This window comes from Gallinula chloropus, assembly GCF_964237585.1.
Source record: "Gallinula chloropus genome assembly, chromosome: 34".
In the NCBI taxonomy this organism is placed as follows: Eukaryota; Metazoa; Chordata; class Aves; order Gruiformes; family Rallidae; genus Gallinula; species Gallinula chloropus.
Window position 1 is genome coordinate 1050226 of NC_140119.1, and position 17536 is coordinate 1067761.

At 52.8% G+C, this 17536-nt stretch overlaps 1 protein-coding gene across 1 annotated transcript in view; it reads left to right on the plus strand.

The window, feature by feature from the left end:
* Positions 1-12874, plus strand: part of LOC311203003 (olfactory receptor 14A16-like) — a gene marked incomplete at both ends in the record, with an annotated part of 34188 nt that extends 21314 nt beyond the window's left edge. The window contains 3 exons of the mRNA XM_084277641.1: positions 626-721; positions 11886-11936; positions 12057-12874. Coding sequence (XP_084133767.1) covers positions 626-721; positions 11886-11936; positions 12057-12874 — 965 coding nt within the window. The remainder of the gene's footprint in view (positions 1-625; positions 722-11885; positions 11937-12056) is intronic.
* Between the last annotated feature and the right edge of the window lie 4662 nt (positions 12875-17536).

The following is a 17536-nucleotide window of genomic DNA, read 5'->3' on the forward strand; positions in this document are numbered from 1 at the left end:
CCATTATCATCCTATTCTGACCAGTCTTTGGGTGGTTTTTGCCCAAATCTCACCCACGGTTGTTCAGAACCTGCCTGTGGTTCCCACCAGCTGCTTGTCCCCCCTGCCCAACCCTTGGCCATTGGCCTCCAGCTCTGACTGGTTCCCCCCAACCTCAACACTCTCCAGCCCAACTCTCAACTGCTCACCCCAATCCACAACTGGTCACCCCAAACCTTGGCCCTTGGAGCATTGTCAGTAGCTCAACCCAGACTTGTTCCTCCCGAGGGACAATGATACAGATGAGGAGGGTGTTGGGGAGACCGGGTGACTCAATGGGTCAAAACCAGTTGATGTTGCAGCTCAAAATTGTTCCCAGGGAAGTGGGGACACAGGGATGGGATCAGGGACTCCACCAGCATCAGCACCAGCACCAGCTTTGCTGAAGTAGTAGTTGGCCCAAACCCCAACCCATCACCCCAAACCTTGGCAGCAGAGCCACACCGTGACCGTCCTGGCCCCAAACACCTGCCCTGGGACCCAAACCTGGGACACTGGCCTCCAGCTCTCCCCAGCCCCACTCAGAGTTGATCATTTGACCAAAACCTCAACTGATCAACCAAAATCTTGACTGGCTTTGCCCCAGACCTCAACTCCTCACTCCAGATGCTGGAGCGATGTCAAAGGCTCGATCCAGACTTGTTCCTCCTGAAGGACGAGGACTCGGACACGGACTGTGCGGGTGGGACCCGTGCTTGTTGGGTCCAGCTTGGGTCAGGGAGAGACAAAATCAGGGCCATGAATGTCCCCCTGGGGAGGTGTGGACACGGTGATGGGGTCGGGGCCACAACCACAGGGACACCCCGGGTGTCTGGAGGCCCATCTGGACTCAACCAGCATCACGACTGCCCACAGCCCTGGGGAAGGAGGAAGGACACCAGTGAGTTGCCCAGTCCCACCAGCACACTCCATGTCCACAACATCAGCCTCTACTGGGATTAAGTCTGAGGCTGGGTGTCAGGGGACAGGAATTAAATGGGGAAACCAGGGAGTCCATGTCAGACACCCGGCAAAAGTAATCAAGAAATCAGTTAATCAAGGAGTCTATAGTGTGTCCATGGCAGGCTCACTGTGAAAATAATGAAGAAATCTGGTAATTAATTAATTAATTATAGGGAGTCTGTAGAGAACCCATGGCAAGTGCACAAATGAAGCCATTAAAGGGGGTCTGCAGAGAGCCCCAGGCAGATGCCCAGCCAAAGTGCCTCTGCAGGGGCCCTGCTGGGCTTGTTGTTTGTACCCAGAGAAGGCCCACTGGGGGATGGGAAGGGTGGAGGACGCCTGGGGCACAGTGACCATGAGCTGAGAGAATTCTCAGTGCTGGGAGAAGGCAGGAAGGGAGAGAGCAGAACAGCCAGCTCAGGCTGCCCTAGGGCTGCCTTTGGGCTGCTCAGCCAGCTGCTGGAGAAGATCCCAGGGGAGGCAGCCCTTGAGGGCAAAGGAGCCCAGGAGGGGTGGATGCTGCTCCAGAAGGAAATCTTGGCGGCACAAGAACAGGCTGTGCCAGGCTGTGGGAAGAGGAGTGGGCCAGGAAGGAAGCCAGCTTGGCTGAGGAGAGAGAGCCAGGAAGTCGCCTCCACGTCCGTGTCCTCGTCCTGCAAGGGGAGCAAGTCTGGGCTACAGATGAGCAGCCCATTTCCCAGGGAATCCCCAACTCCCCAGGGTCTTTGATGGTTGGATCAAGAGTTGACCCAGCTGACCCATCTCTTGGCCACTGGCCTCCAGCTTTGACCAGTCCCCCCAACCTCAACACTTTTCCCTGCAAAACTCAGCCGATCAGCCCACCCTTCAACTGGTCACCACAACCTACAACTGGTCACCCCAAACCACAACTAGTGACCCCAACCCACGGCCACTGGAGCGACGCCTTGCCCGGCTTTGCCATTCTGCCACCAGCTTGGGTGGATTCGGGCCAAGAGCTGACCATGTTTGGCTCCATGTGGCCAATGGCCAAGGGTTGGGCAAAGAGCTCAGGGTGTTGATGGGCACCACGGGCAGGTTCTGAACAACAGTGGGTGAGATTTCGGCTGAAAATACTCAGAATGGGTCAGAAAGTGTTGATAATGGGCCAGAATTGTTCTCCAGGGAGGTGGGGACACGGGATTGGGGTTGGGGCCACCAGGATAATCACCACCAGTATCAACACATTTAGTGCAGTAGTAGGTGGCCGTGTCACCGTCCCTGAGGCTGTTCATCTGCAGCGTCACCGTGCTCTGGGAGTTGTCCCTGGAGATGCTGAACCAGCCCTTGATTTTCGGCGTGTAGTCTGTGCCTCCAACGCTGTTAATAACTGCGACCCACTCCAACCCCTTCCCGGGCGCCTGGTGCACCCAGCTCATGTAGGTGCTGCTGAAATCAAAGCCAGAGCCCTTACAGAGGAGGTGCAGGGACCCCCCGGCCCTGGGGAAGGAGGAAGGACACCAGTGAGTCACCCGCTCCCACCATCATCATCATCATCATCATCATCATCATCATCATCATCATCTCCATCGCCACGTCCTCACCACCCCCTCATTACCTGGTAGGCCAACAAGGAAGAGGAGGATGGGGGAGGCCCAGTGGGTGCCCATGGCGATGGGTGGTGGCTTTGGGGAGGGGGGTGATGACGCCTTGACAGGGGTCGGGGGGTTCTTATAGGGTGGAGGGGTGGGAGGTGATTTGCATAATGAGGCCAGGCGGATGGGGAGGGAGATTGGGGCTCATTACCTCGCGTTGGGAATCGGAATGCTAATGAGAGCACCCAGTTTGTGTGTGTGTGTCTCCAGGGAATCCATTTGGCTAATTAATTAATTAGTTAGTTAGTTAACAGACCTGAAAGTTACCCCAGGGATCCCGCAGCAGCTGTACAGCCAAAAAACAATCATCAGCTAATAATTAATTACAGGGGTACTTTGGGAAGACGACGATCAGGTGTACGGCCAGAACAATTAATGAATTCATTAACTAATGAAGGGCGGTATCTCTCTGGGGAAGCGGCCATTTGGCAAAACAACCAATTAATTAATTAATTAATTCCAGGTCCCCCAGGGAGCTTGAGAATTGGCGAATTAATCAATTAACTAAGCAGGGGCGGTATGGTGAAACCTGATCACTTCTGTGCCCTTAGTTAATTACAAGCCCTGATCGCTTCTTTACACTCAATTAATTAATTACCTTATCTACCTGGTTTGCTTCTTTGCCCCTAATTAATTAATTGCAAGCTGTGCCATATCACTTCTTAACCCCAATTACTTAATGAAAGCCTCTACATTGATCTCTTATTTGCCATTAATTAATTAATTGCAAGGCATGATCACACGTTTACCCCAAATAATTAATTAACTGCCAGCTGTGCTTGATACCTTCTTTTCCTTTTAATTAATTATGACCTCATCACTGAGGCCAGAATTGAGCTTTGCCCTGTGTCTCCCCCCTCCGTATTTGGGGGAAATCTGGGGCATTTGGGGAATAAGTGGGAATTGGGAGGGGGGAGGGAATTTTATTGGGAAAAGTGGGAAAACTTGGGGTAGCAAAGGAATTTTGCTGGAAATGGGGGAATTTGGGGGGAATTAGGGAATTTTGGCCAGAAATTAAGGCGCTTTGAGGAAAAAATGAGGGGATTTAGAGGAGAAAATTTAAAAAATTGGGGGCAATTAGGGAATTTTGTAGGGAAATGAGGGAATTTAGGGGAAATCAGGGATTTTTGGGAGGAATATGAAGGAATTTGGGGAGAAATGTGGGAATTTGTTGGGGGATATGACAGAATTCCTGGAGGAAGAGGGAAATTTGGGGCAAAATGAGGAAATTGTGGGGAATATAAGGGAATTTGGGAGGAATACGAGGGAATTAGGGATTAAATTAGGGAATTTAATGGGAAAAACAGGGAATTCTATGTAAAATGACAGAATTAGAAGGGAAAGGAGGGGATTTGAGAGGAATATGAGGGAATTTAGAGGAAATTCGGTAATTTGGATAGAATATGAGAGATTTTAGGGGGAAATGAGGGAATTCAGAGGAGAATGTGTTGGAATTTGGGGGAAAAAGTGGATTTTGGGGGAAATGTGAGGATTTGGGGGAAGAGATGAGGATTTGGAAGAATTCCCAGTTTCTCGGGCACAGAGAACATCCTTGAGCTACTGGAGGTGAAACCAGATGAGTCACAGACAGGAATCCAGAGAGGATTTTGGGTGAAATTCCAAAGGTTTTGGGTTTTGTGCCTGGAACAAGACCTGGATCTTTGTGCCAGGACACCAGGGAGATGCTGGGAGGTGGGGACATGGCGATGGGGTAGTGACCACCATCACCACCACCACCACCATCTCTGGCACAGTAGTAGGTGGCCGTGTCATCGTCCTTCACTGATGATGCGTATCGGGCGTGGAAACCATCTCCAGCCCCTTCCTGGGAACCCCCAACACCCCGGGATCTTTCATGGTTGGATCAAGAGTTGACTCTGTTGAACCATCTCTTGGCCACTGGCCTCCAGCTTTGACCAGTTCCCTCCAAACTCAACTCTTTTCACCCCAACCCTCAACTGGTCACCCCAACCCTCGGCCCTTGGAGCAACGCCTGGCCCAGCTTTGCCATTCTGGCCCCAGCTCGGGCTGCTTCGGGCCAAGTGCTGACCCTGTGGCCAATGGTTGGGCACAGGGCTCAAGGGGTTGATGGGCACCACAGGCAGGTTCTGAACAACAGTGGGCAAGATTTGGGCTGAAAATACTCAAAGGTGAGTCAGAAAGTGTTGATGATGGGCCAGAATGGTTATCCTGGGAGTTGGGGATACAGGGATGGGGTTGTGACCACCAGCACCAAAATTACCATCAATACTTTTGGCGCAGTAGTAGGTGGCCGTGTCACCATCCCTGAGGCTGTTCATCTGCAGCGTCACCGTGCTCTGGGAGTTGTCCCTGGAGATGGTGAACCAGTCCCGGAGAGATGGTGCATAGCTGGTGCCTCTACCAGTGCTGCCGATCCCCGCCACGTACTCCAGTCCCTTCCCAGGTGATTGACGCAACCATCCCATGCCGGTGTCGCTGAAGGTGAAGTCAGAGCCCTTGCAGAGGAGGTGCAGGGACCCCCTGGATGTCTGGAGGCCCCTCCGGACTCCACCAGCGTCACGGCTGCCCGCAGCCCTGGGGAAGGAGGAAGGACACCAGTGAGTCGCCCGCTCCCACCATCATCATCATCATCATCATCATCATCATCATCATCATCATCATCATCATCATCATCATCATCATCATCATCATCTCCATCACCACGTCCTCACCACCCCCTCGTTACCTGGGAGGGCGACGAGGAAGAGGAGGATGGGGGAGGCCCAGCGGGTGCCCATGGGGATGGGTGGTGGGTTTGGGGAGGGGGGTGATGGTGCCACGATGGGGTCGGGGTTTCTTATAGGGCGCAGGGACCCCCCAGGTGTCTGGAGGCCCCTCCGGTCTCCACCAGCGTCACGGCCGCCGGCAGCCCTGGGGAAGGAGGAAGGACACCAGTGAGTTACCTGCTCCCACCATCATCATCATCATCATCATCATCATCATCATCATCATCATCATCATCATCATCTCCATCGCCACGTCCTCACCACCCCCTCGTTTCCTGGGAGGGCAATGAGGAAGAGGAGGATTTTGGAGGCCCAGCGGGTGCCCATGGTGATGGGTGGTGGGTTTGGGGAGGGGGTTGATGGCGCCACGATAGGGTCGGGAGGTGCTTATGGGGCATAGGGGTGGGGGGTGATTTGCATAATGAGGTGTTGCAGGTGAGAGGAGGAGGGGGCCTTGGTAGCCACCCTCCCATGAATATCAGATAGCTCACAGGCACACCCATAATGTGGTTTGTTTTAAAAAATTTTGAAAGATTTTAAAACCCAAAAAATTTTGGGAGGGGAAGCGCCGGGCATGAATCGCGGTGGTTATACTGGTAATATTGATTTTTGGGGTGCCGGGATCGTTGTCACTGTCTCCTCAGGTAAGTCCTTGTCACCATCATCTCGCCAGGACCAGTTTTGGCCTTTTTTGCCGCAAAATTTACCTTCCCATGGCAGGGGCTGGTGGGGAAGGGGACGAGGGTCAACACACTCCCCCAAAATCCCACCCTCGAAGCCATCGTTCGGTCAAATTATGGTGTTTTGGGGGTGGGAAACTCCATTTTGAGGTGAGAAATTTGATTTTTAGGGAGAATTTGGGGAATTTTATTTTAATTTTGTGGGGTTTTAATTAGGGCGGTGCAATCTGCTGAGCCAAAAATGTCAATTTTTAGGGTGTTTTGGTAGTTTCCAACCCAAAAATTCATGCCAAGGCACTTGAAGGGTCAAAAAAGGGGAAAATAGTCAATTTTGGGGAATTTGGATTATTTTTTATTTTGGAATTGAAAATTTTGCTGAATTAATTTGTTTTTTGAGGGAAAAATAGAATTTTGGAAACCAAAATTGGCCCAAAATTGAATTTTTAGTGATTTTTATTGAGTGAAAAATAATCTGCAGGCAAATTGCTGTGGGAATATTGAATCTGGGGGGAATTGGATGGGAAAATTGTTCTAATTTGGGGTCTGATTAAAGTCAAGTGTGCGAAGAGAGGAGGGGTGGGGGGAAGGAGAAGCGTTGAGATCTGGGGCAAGAAAGCAGCTGGTAAGGAACGCCCAGAACCACAGTGCCCATTCCCTGCCCCTCCCCAGGCCATGTTGGGGGAGGAAGGGAGTCCAATGGTGATGGAGTTTCAGTTTGCTGAGCAGGGGAGGGGTGGGGGGAAGGTGCCTTAAGCCCTGGCCGCTTCCCATTCTTCTCTCCGTTCCGGGTCTCTGGGGGTAGCAGTTGCAGTGTAATAAATCCCTTTTCTTTCCTTGATTCTGTGCTGAGTCTCTTCTGCCCGTTGCAGTCCCTGGAGAGTGATCCCTCTGTCTTTCTCTCCAGTCCCAAGCCTCCCAAGAGAGATTGTCTCCCCTTTCTGGCTGAGAGGGGCAGTGAGCGAGTGGCTGGGTGGGCATTTGATCTCTAGCCAGGGCCAAACCGCCACAGCGCCGTCGGTCCAGGGTCGGTAGTAGGTGGCCGTGTCACCGTCCCTGAGGCTGTTCATCTGCAGCGTCACCGTGCTCTGGGAGTTGTCCCTGGAGATGCTGAACCGGCCCTGGAACGATGACCTGTACCATGTGCTGCTCCCAGCACTGTTAATCTGTGCAACCCACTCAAGGGTCTTCCCGGGAGCGGGGCGCACCCACTGCATGGGGAAGCTGCTGAGGGTGAAGCCAGAGCCCTTGCAGAGGAGGCGCAGGGACCCCCCGGGTGTCTGGAGGCCCCTCCAGACTCCACCAGCATCACGGCCGCCTGCAGCCCTGGGGAAGGAGGAAGGACACCAGTGAGTCGCCCAGTCCCAGCAGCACCCTCCATGTCCGTGTCCTCGTCCTTTGAGGGGATCAAATCTGGCTCTGGGGGTCTCAGGGCCCAGGAATGGTCACATCTGATGGGGCTGGGGAAAGCTGGAGGCCAATGGCCAAGGGTTGGGCAAAGGCCTCAAGGGGTCCGTAGGCCCCACTGTTGGGTTCTGAAGGAAACTGGGGCAGATTTGGGCCAAAACCACGCAAAAATCGGTCAAAAGAGGTTGAGAATGGGGCAAACTTTTTCTCCAGGCAGGTGGGGACATGGGAACGGGGTCAGGGCCACCAGCAACACCAACAGTAACACCACCAGCACGTTTGGTGCAGTAGTAGGTGGCCGTGTCACCGTCCCTGAGGCTGTTCATCTGCAGCGTCACCGTGCTCTGGGAGTTGTCCTTGGAGATGCTGAACCGGCCCTTGACCGAGGGCACATAGTACCTGCTGCCACCACTGGTAATATATGCGATGACCTCGAGCCCCTTCCCAGGTGCCTCATGTGCCCAAATCATGTCATTGCTGCTGAAGGTGAAGCCAGAGCCCTTGTAGAGGAGGCGCACGGAACCCCCAGGTGTCTGGAGACCCGTCCAGACTCCACCAGCCTCACCCCTTATTTACCCCCAAATCTCATTTTTTACCCGTAAATTCCCTCATTTTCCTCAAAAATTCCGTCATTTCCCACCAAATTACCTCGTATTCCTCCAAAATCCTCCTATTTTTCCAGATGTGACACTGTTGGAGTCCGGATGGGCCTCCAGCAAAATTTGCTCCCCTCAAAGGACGAGGACACAGACATGGAGGGTGCTGGTGGGAGCGGGCGACTCACTGGTGTCCTTCCTCCTTTCCTAGGGCTGCAGGCGGCGGTGACGCTGGTGGAGTACAGACGGGTCTCAAGGCACCCGGGGGGTCCCTGCCTCTCGTCTGCAAGGGCTCTGGCTTCGACTTCAGCTACACCTACATGGCATGGGTGCCACAAGCACCCAAGAAGGGACTAGAGTGGGTGGTGGGGACTGGTAACACTGGTAACAGCAGCCTCTACACGCCCTCGGTCAAGGGCCAGTTCAGCATCTCCAAGGACAACTCCCAGAGCACGGTGACGCTGTAGATGAACAGCCTCAGGGACGGTGACACGGCCACCTACTACTGTGTGAAATATGCTGGTGGTACTACTGGTGGTGCTGGTGGTAATTGGTGTGGTTTGGGCCTCAAGTGTGTAGCCTGAGTCCCCTGAGCCTGTTCCCCCACCCCTCGGCTTCCATCTTCTCTCTCCTTGGCCCAATGGCGCTCGGTTCTCCTCAGCCTCAGCCCTCGGCACCCGGCCTGGGACAGGGGCCCAAGGGACAAGGGGTGGGGGGACCAGTTGAGTGTTGAGGGGACCAGTTGAGGGGTTGGGTTGAAGAACGTTGAGGTTGGAGGGAAACGGTCACAGCTGGAGGCCAATGGCCAAGGGTTGGGCAAAGGCCTCAAGGGGTCGGTAGGCCCCACAGTTGGGTTCTGAAGGGAACTGGGGGAGATTTGGGACAGAAACACTCCAAGTTGGGTCAAAATTGGTTGAGAATGGGGCAGACTTGTTCTCTGTGGAGGTGGGGACACGGGGATGGGGTCGGGGACTCCACCAACATAAGCAGCATAACTACCAGCGTATTTGGCGCAGTAGTAGGTGGCCGTGTCACCGTCCCTGAGGCTGTTCATCTGCAGCGTCACCGTGCTCTGGGAGTTGTCCCTGGAGATGCTGAACCGGCCCTTGACCGAGTGTGCGTAGTAGGTGTAACCACCACTGCTGTGAATACTCGCGACGTACTCAAGCCCCTTGCCGGGTGCCTGGCGCATCCAGCCCATGTTGTTGCTGCTGAAGGTGAAGCCAGAGCCCTTGCAGAGGAGGCGCAGGGGCCCCCCGGGTGTCTGGAGGCCCCTCCGGACTCCACCAGCGTCACGGCCGCCCGCAGCCCTGGGGAAGGAGGAAGGACACCAGTGAGTTGCCCGCTCCCACCACCACCACCATCATCATCATCATCATCATCATCATCATCATCATCATCATCATCAATCATCTCATATCGTCCTGGATCTCTCTACTCAGCCAAGCTGGCTCAAACCAGTTACAGACCTACTATTCCAGCTGGACTGTCACAAGTCCCTGGGGCCAGATGGGATCCGCCCGAGAGCACTGAGGGAACCGGCGGATCCGGTTGCTGGGCTCCTCTCCATCATCTCTCAGCAGCCATGGGCAACCAGAGAGGTACCAGATGACTGGAGACTTGCTCATGTGATGCCCATCTATACTAAAGATCCTGGGCAAGATCCAGGGATCTCCAGGCCTATTAGACTGACCTCAGTGCCAGGGAAGATTATGGGGCAAGTCATCCTGTGGGTAATCAGAGAGCAAATATATGACAACCAGGGGATCAGGCCCAGCCAGCACAGGTTCACGAAGGGAAATTCATGCTTCTAGAGGTGATGAAGTAGTGTTGAGGTTTATTTTCACAAAGCAAGCCCTGGCAGAAGATGTGCAGTTGGTATAGAGCGGGAGACAGACAGAGAGACAGAGACACCCATGCTGGAGCAGGTTTTCTTGGGTTGGGGGGGCTTGTGACTCCCTGGAGGACCAGGCTGGAGCAGTCTGGGCTTGAGAGACTGAGAGACATTCTATGATGTCATGTCTGCACCCCGCAGCAGTGACCCACTCTGGGGCAGCTGAGGAAGAGCCGAAGCCCCGTGGGAAAGGACTCAGGTTGGAGAAGTTCCTAGAGGACTGTCTGCTGTGGGTGGGACCCCAGGGTGCAGCAGGGGAAGGGGGTGAGGAATGAATGCCCCCTCCTGAGATGGAAAACAGCTGGTGAGGAACTGACCAAAACTCCCATCGCTCCCAACACCCTTCACCATCCTGGGGGGAAGAAGGGAGAGCAATCCTGAGTGAAGTGAAGTCTGCTGAGAGGAGGGGGGTGAGGGAGGTGTTGTAAGATTTAGTTGTACTTATTATCTGACTCAGGTGTCCCTGGGTGTGTAGTGTGGTGTAATTAATTAGTTTTCTTTCCTTTATTCTGTGCTGACTCTCTTTTGTCTGTGACACTAATTGCAGAATGATCTCTCCCTCTCCTTTCCTTGTACTGAGTCCTCCCCAGCTCAGAGCTTCCATCCCACCAGGGAGTCAATTATCTTGTTCTCACGCTCTGCAAACCAGGAGGGACACGATGCATCAGGAGCCTTTAGTTCCCTTTCTGCTCGAATCCCTGGGACACTTCAGAAAGAGTGGAGCCTTCAGGGGCTGCTGGAGACTCATCGTCAGAGCAGACGTCACCTCCACATGACAAGGGCTACAGGTTTGTGCTGGGTGTGATGAGGGTGGGTGAAACCTGGGTGGTACTAGCCAAGCTGTGGGGTCTTTGTACAGGTGACCCGAGAGCATAGAGAGCAGAGTCTCAGCCTTGCTCCCTCCTGCCTGTGCTTCCACCCCAGCTCCCCTCTTCTCCCAGAAACCCCCAAACTCCTGGCACTGCACCCTAAGATCCAAGAGACAGCTGCTGGACGCTCTCCCACCTTGACTGGGTGGGTGATCTTTTGGGTCATGTTGTCTGTGCCCTTCATCCTTCCCAGGGATATTTTAGGTTCCTTTTGTTCTGGTCATTCTTTAGATTGTTTTCCTTGCTGCTGTTCGTGTTCTCCCACTCTCAGAGTTATCACCATGTAGGTTTGTTCTCCAGCTCTCAGCTTTCTCAGTTCCATGCAGTGTAGAGGTCTGGGAGTATCAGTTCCTCTGAGTAGCTTTTGGGAAACTCTCAGAACATCCTGCCCCACACATCCTGCCCCATAGATCCTGCCCCTTGTTTGGCACTGCTGGAACACCTGCATTCCAGCCCCAGAGGTGGGTGTGACACACTGAGAGGGAGCTGAAGCTGAAGGCAGGACACACGTGCTGGAAACACAGCTTTAAGCAGCAGAGACATTGTCAGGCAGCTCACTTGTGCTCCTTCATCCTAATGACTTCTAGGCATCGTCTGCTAGGCAAGGAGCTGACATTCTTTAGGAGGTCTCACCTTCACCAGGCCTGACTGTCTGCTTGATCTACCCCACTGGGCTTGTGTGGTCTCCCTGCAGAGAGGCATGGCTCTCATGTAGTGTCCCAGGGAGTGCTGCTCCACCACTCGTGGGCTGCCAGTTTCCTCTGCTATTCCTTTGTTTCTTTCAGAGAGGGGCCGTGTTCTGCCTCCTCCATCAAGTTTCCACCTTGGGACTGGAAAAAGAAGAGGTCCTAGGTCTGCCCTCTGCCTGGCTTGTCCTAAGAGGATTTCTACACCTCAAACTAGTGCACAACCCGTGGCAGTAGAAAGACTCCATGGCAGCACGTGGGCAGAGGTCTCCTGCCTCTCAAAGAACATCCAGATAGGACTGAGAAATCAAGCAAATGGCTTGGGACTGGCTGAGGTAGCAGGATGTCTGTGAACAACGGAGTGGCTTTGCTCAGAAAAAAGTGGTGTATTATTCCTCTGTGTTTTCCTCCTTAGGAAAATGCCCCCAGGTCCAGAAGAAGAAAATGTCCAACAGCAGCTCCATCAGTCAGTTCCTGCTTCTGGCATTGGGAGAAACGCGGGAGCTGCAGCTCCTGCACTTCTGGCTCTTCCTGGGCATCTACCTGACTGCTCTCCTGGGCAATGGCCTCATCATCATCACCATAGCCTGTGACCACCACCTCCACACCCCCATGTACTTCCTCCTCCTCAACCTCTCTCTTACTGATCTGGGCTGCATCTCCACCACTGTCCCTAAAGCCATGGCTAACTTGCTGATGGAAATCAGGGCTATTTCCTACACAGGATGTGTTTCTCAGGTCCTTTTCTTTTTCTTTCTAATGTCAGCAGAGTTCTTTCTTCTCACAGTCATGGCCTATGACCGCTACGTTGCCATCTGCCACCCCCTGCGCTACGGGACCCTTCTGGGCAGCAGAACTTGTGTCCACATGGCAGCAGCTGCCTGGGCCAGTGGGTTTCTCTATGCTGTGCTGCACACAGCCAATACATTTTCCCTGCCCCTCTGCCATGGCAATGCTGTGAACCAATTCTTCTGTGAAGTTCCTCAGCTTCTCAAGCTCTCCTGCTCAGACACCCACCTCAGGGAAGCTTCTCTTCTCATTGCTAGTGCCTCTTTATTCTTTGGGTGTTTTGTGTTCATTGTGGTGTCCTATGTGCAGATCTTCAGGGCTGTGCTGAGGATCCCCTCGCAGCAGGGACGGCACAAAGCCTTTTCCACCTGCCTCCCTCACCTCACCGTGGTCTCCTTGTTTATCAGCACTGGTATTTTTGCATGCCTGAAGCCCCCCTCCATCTCCTCCCCAGCCCTGGACATGCTGGTGGCAGTTCTGTACTCGGTGGTGCCTCCAGCAGTGAACCCCCTCATCTACAGCATGAGGAACATGGAACTCATGACTGGAGTTTGGAGAGTGAGGAATAAATCCCTTACCTACCTCTCTGGCTTCACCTTGAGACCCTGTAAATGAATTTCCACCTCTCTCTGTATTTTAACATTAAAAATGACCCAGCAGTAATATTTCAGTCTGGTGTTTCATCCCCTCTGACACCTTCTCTGGAGCTGCAGCTGAGGCTCCTCTGTATGGAATCCTTGCACAGCAGGTCTTTGAAAGAGCTTGCCTCTCTAGCAGGATTTCCATCAGGAAAGGGAATCTCCTCAGGGCATTGCCCAAAGGGTTCAGGCTTTTTCCAGAAGCACTCTCAAGCCCATGCCCAAGGAACAGACTCAAAACCCCCTGATGCTTCGCTTGTTTGTCCAACAGACACAGTGGGGTGAGATCAGGGTCCCAGTGAGGTGTTCCAGGTGCTGAGGAACAGCTCAGGTGTTCTATCTTGTGGGCAGCACCCACACGTTGTGAATGGGCTCCAACTGACCTGCCTGGAGCTCTCCAGGCTGCGGCAGGGCTGGTGGCAGAGGGTTGTTTTTCAGGAAGGACTCAGGAGCTGACAGAAGAGCACAGGGGAGCTGCAGTGATATCATGTTCCAAGAGGTCAGGAGTGAACGGAGCCCAGTGGACGTGGGGCTGTCAGAGTTGAAGTGACCCAGAGATGAAGGGCTAAATCTGGGTGTGAACCCCCAAGCAGTTTCTGCAAGCCCAGGGGACTCTGCAGACACAGGGGCAGGAGCCTGCTGAGGGATTCCTGTTCCCATCACTGGACTTCTACAGACTGGACCCAGTGCAGCACCCAAACATGTCTTACAAAACCAGTGAGATCACCCTGCACGGCCACAGACGAGCTGCTGGGGGAGGCACTGAGTGGCATTCATATCCCTGAGCTGGGTTTGCTTCCCAGCCTGAGCAGCATGTCCCTTGCAGAGTCCTCCTGAGCCCAGGACCCACAACCCTCTTGCTCTGCAGAGTAGCACTGCCAGTGCAAGGGTGGAGGAGAAGATGGGAAAGGGATGTTGGAATGGCCAACCAGGCCATCACAGATGAGCATCACGGTTAGGAAAGGCTCTCTGGGGAGATGAGATGTCCTGGGAGAGGAATAGGACACCGTATATGTACGTGCAGGGAAGAACCAGCAAGAGAAACCCTTGGCTGTGGGTGCCAGCTTGGGACAGGCTGCCCTGCCCCGAGGTGAGATCTGCCAGAGGAGCTCCAGGGCAAGGGCTCTGTGCCAGGTTGGAAGAACCAGGGTGTGTAGGCACTCTGTGAGTTTCCATCCTCATGGTGACCAGAGAGTAACCTCAGCTGGTGATGAGCAAAAGCCTCCCCATTTCACTGGGCACTGGACGACCACTGGGCCCTGTGGGGTGACAGGACACATCCAAGGGGGTCCAGGAATCTTCCTTCCTGCCATCACCCTCCACACTCAGGGACTTTCCCCTGGAAGCTGGTCAGTGTGCAGCCACTATCATCAGCTTGTTCTTGCCTCTCAACTTCTGGACAGCTGCAGGGGGACTTTAAGGAGACACTGTCTTCTAGAAAGAGTTTTCCTGATGTGATGATGTCAGCGAACACAGGATACAGCACAAGTCCATTTCTTTCTCAGGCCTGACTCACTAATATTTTCAGCTTCAACAAACATCTTCATTTGACTGGAAAATATTCCCCCAGAAAACTCCAATTTCATTTTCTAAAGATGGGCCTGGGGTCAGGGGACACAGCCAAGGAGAAATGACCACAGGAGGCTGGGCAGGGAGTTCACTAGGGACAGGAGTTGGTGACAAGGCTCTGGGCAGGAAATCTGGCCAGGAATAAGGGCAAAGTGGGTGCTGAAGCTCTGCCAGAAAAGCCTGAGTAATTCCTTCACATTTAAAAAGATACAAGCACATTTTCACTGACTGAATATTTCCAAACAATCAACTGCTGTTTTCCTCAAATCAGACTAAGTTAGGAGCTCTGGGGATATGCATTAAAAGTAGGAGGAGAAATAAACATCCTCCTGAGTCCTGGGGGTGTCAGGACACTGTCACTCTGTGCACTGAAACTGGCCCTTTGGGTATTTCCACCTGCCCTGAGGAAATGGACTGTGTCTCAAAGCCCCTGTTCAGCAGACTCTCTGCCCATGTGCCCTGTCCTTTGCTTTTGGGGTTCACTCCACCCCCTGACAGTGTTTTACTCATAGTTGGGGAATGTGTTTTATGGGTTTTTTATCATTTTTTAATCATTTTTATTCAAAATGAGGCAGAATTCTGTTTCTATTCCCAGCCAGTCCTCAGGGGAAACGGGGTGGGAATTGCAGCAAAGGGGCTGCAACATTCAGCTGCAGACTCAGAGCAGAAGCCTGATGGAGGAAAAGAGAAGTGTGGGAACCCAGGGAGACAGCTGTTATGACCTTTCCACACCTCCTTAGGAGATCCTCTGGTTCAATTTTAGTTGGAGAAAGCTCCTGTCACTTCTGTAAATTGCAAAACTAAAAAGCCTGAAAAATATTAAAACTTCTTTTTTATTTTATTAATTAAGTGCTTATTGAAATCTTCCACTTTAAATAGAGTCCTGAAACCTCTCCAATTAGCTGTACAAGTCTTGAAACTCTGAAGAAAAGACACAAAGCTCATTAGGGCTTTTTCAATTTTAATGAGCCCCGTGGTGTATTTGGTGCTGATTCCATGAACTGCAGATCCTGTGAGGAGATTGAAGCAGTCTCTGCAAGAGTTAAGGTCAGAAGAAAAAGCTGAACTGCTGTAGAGTGTTAATTGGCCCCACTGAGGCCCATTACTGAGAAAGCTTCTCTCCTCATGAAGGGGTTAGAGCAGAAAATTGGAGTCTGTGATTTAAGGTAGACTGAGGCGCTGTGCAGGTGGATGTGATGCTGAGTAAAGCCTTGATGTATTTTATCAAGCAGAAGAGCCAGCCCCACAGAAGTGGGATTCTGCCCCCTGCACTGCCTCAGGGCTCTTCCTGGGCCAGTGTCACATGGGGTGTGTGATGCAGCATGTGGTACAAGGGTACCACAGCTCCCAGCATCCTGAGGGGGTGCAAGGAAGCAATGAGGCCCCAGTTCTGTGAGATTAGTATGTTTGGTGGTTTAGGCCTGGCTGGAGGCCAGATGCCCACCAAAGTCGATCTATCACTCCCCTTTTTTTGGACAGGGGAGAAAATAGATATAGAGAGGCTGAGGAGTCAAGATAAGCACAGGGAGAGATCATCCTGTAGTCAATGACACGGCAAAACAGACTCAACACAGAGTGAAGGAAAGAAAACTCTGATTGATGACACTGCACTACGCACACAGTGACACCAGAGTCGAGTCAGAAGCATGACCAGATCTCAAAGCACCTTCCCCCACCCCTCCCTTCTTAGCAGACTTTACTTTAGTCAGGATTTTGCTCCCTTCTCTGGTGGCAAATGCAGCTGCTTGTGTTTTTCTTTCTCCTATATGTGATTCCCAGAGGCACTGTGACCATCGCCGATTGTCTCAGTCTTGGCCAGCAGCAGCTCTGGCCTTGAATCAGCCAATGTTTACTCCCTGGGGCCTGTAGAGAGCTTCTGGCTGCTGCTTACAGCAGCCATTTTCTGCAGCCCCCATTCTCTCCCAGCACCCAGTTATGAAAAACTGCGACACTCCACTCCTCACCTCTATGAAACACATAGATGAGAATTGTTCTTTAAATCCCCATCCCAACAGAAATTCTCTACAGTTATTACACTACCCAGCTCTGTTCAGTCTGTTCTGCTCATTCCCTCAGCCAATTAGTGTCCTTATCGCAAATTCCTTGAGCCCCATGTTTGGCACCAAAAAAGACTGTGGTGGTTTGGCCCTGGCTAGAGTCCAAATGCCCACCAAGCCACTCACTCACTCCCCTTTTCAGCCAAAAAAAGGAGAAAACATATATATCGGGAGGCTTAGGATTCAAGATAAGGACAGAGGGATCACTTTCCAATTAGTGCAATGGGCAAAACAGACTCAGCACAGAATAAAAAAAAACCTAATTTATTGCACTACAGCTACACACCCAGTGACCCAGAGTTGGGTAATGAGAAGCGTGTCCAGGTCTTAAAACTTCTTCTCCCCCACCCCCCTCTTCTTAGCAGAGTTAAACTTCATTCACAATTTCACTCCCTTCTTCCACCCCAACATGGTGCGGGGTGTGGCAGGGAATGGGCAGGGGGATTCCAGAGGATCCTCACAAGCTGCTTTCCTTCCCCAGGTCTTAACACTTCTACTTCCCCCACACCCCTCGCTTCTTTGCAGACTGACTTGAATCATAAATACTCTCCCTTCTTCCCCCCCATCATGGCACAGGGAGGGGCAGGGATTCGGGAATGGGGGTTTTCAGTCCGTTCCTCCCAAGTTGTCTTCCGTCTTAGCTGGTGGGGGGGCGGGGATGGGGCATTCCACACACACACCCTTTGTCTGTGGCACCATGGGGGCCCACCCACGGGAGAGAGTCCTCTACAAACTTCTGCAGCATGAGTCCTCTCTATCAGGGAGTCATCTCCTCACCACAGGCCTCAGCAGGACTCCCTTCCATGGGGTGCTGACATTCGGGCCCAGACTCCCCCAGCCTGGTCCCCTGCAAAGTCACAAGTCCCCTGGCAAACCTGCTGTGGTGTGGATCAATCTCTTCACAGGCCATAGATGTCTCTGCTCCCCGTCCATATCCATGGGCTGTGAGGGGACACCCGCTCCACCATGGTCTTCTCCACGGGCTGCAGGGAAATCTCTCCTTCTAGCAACTG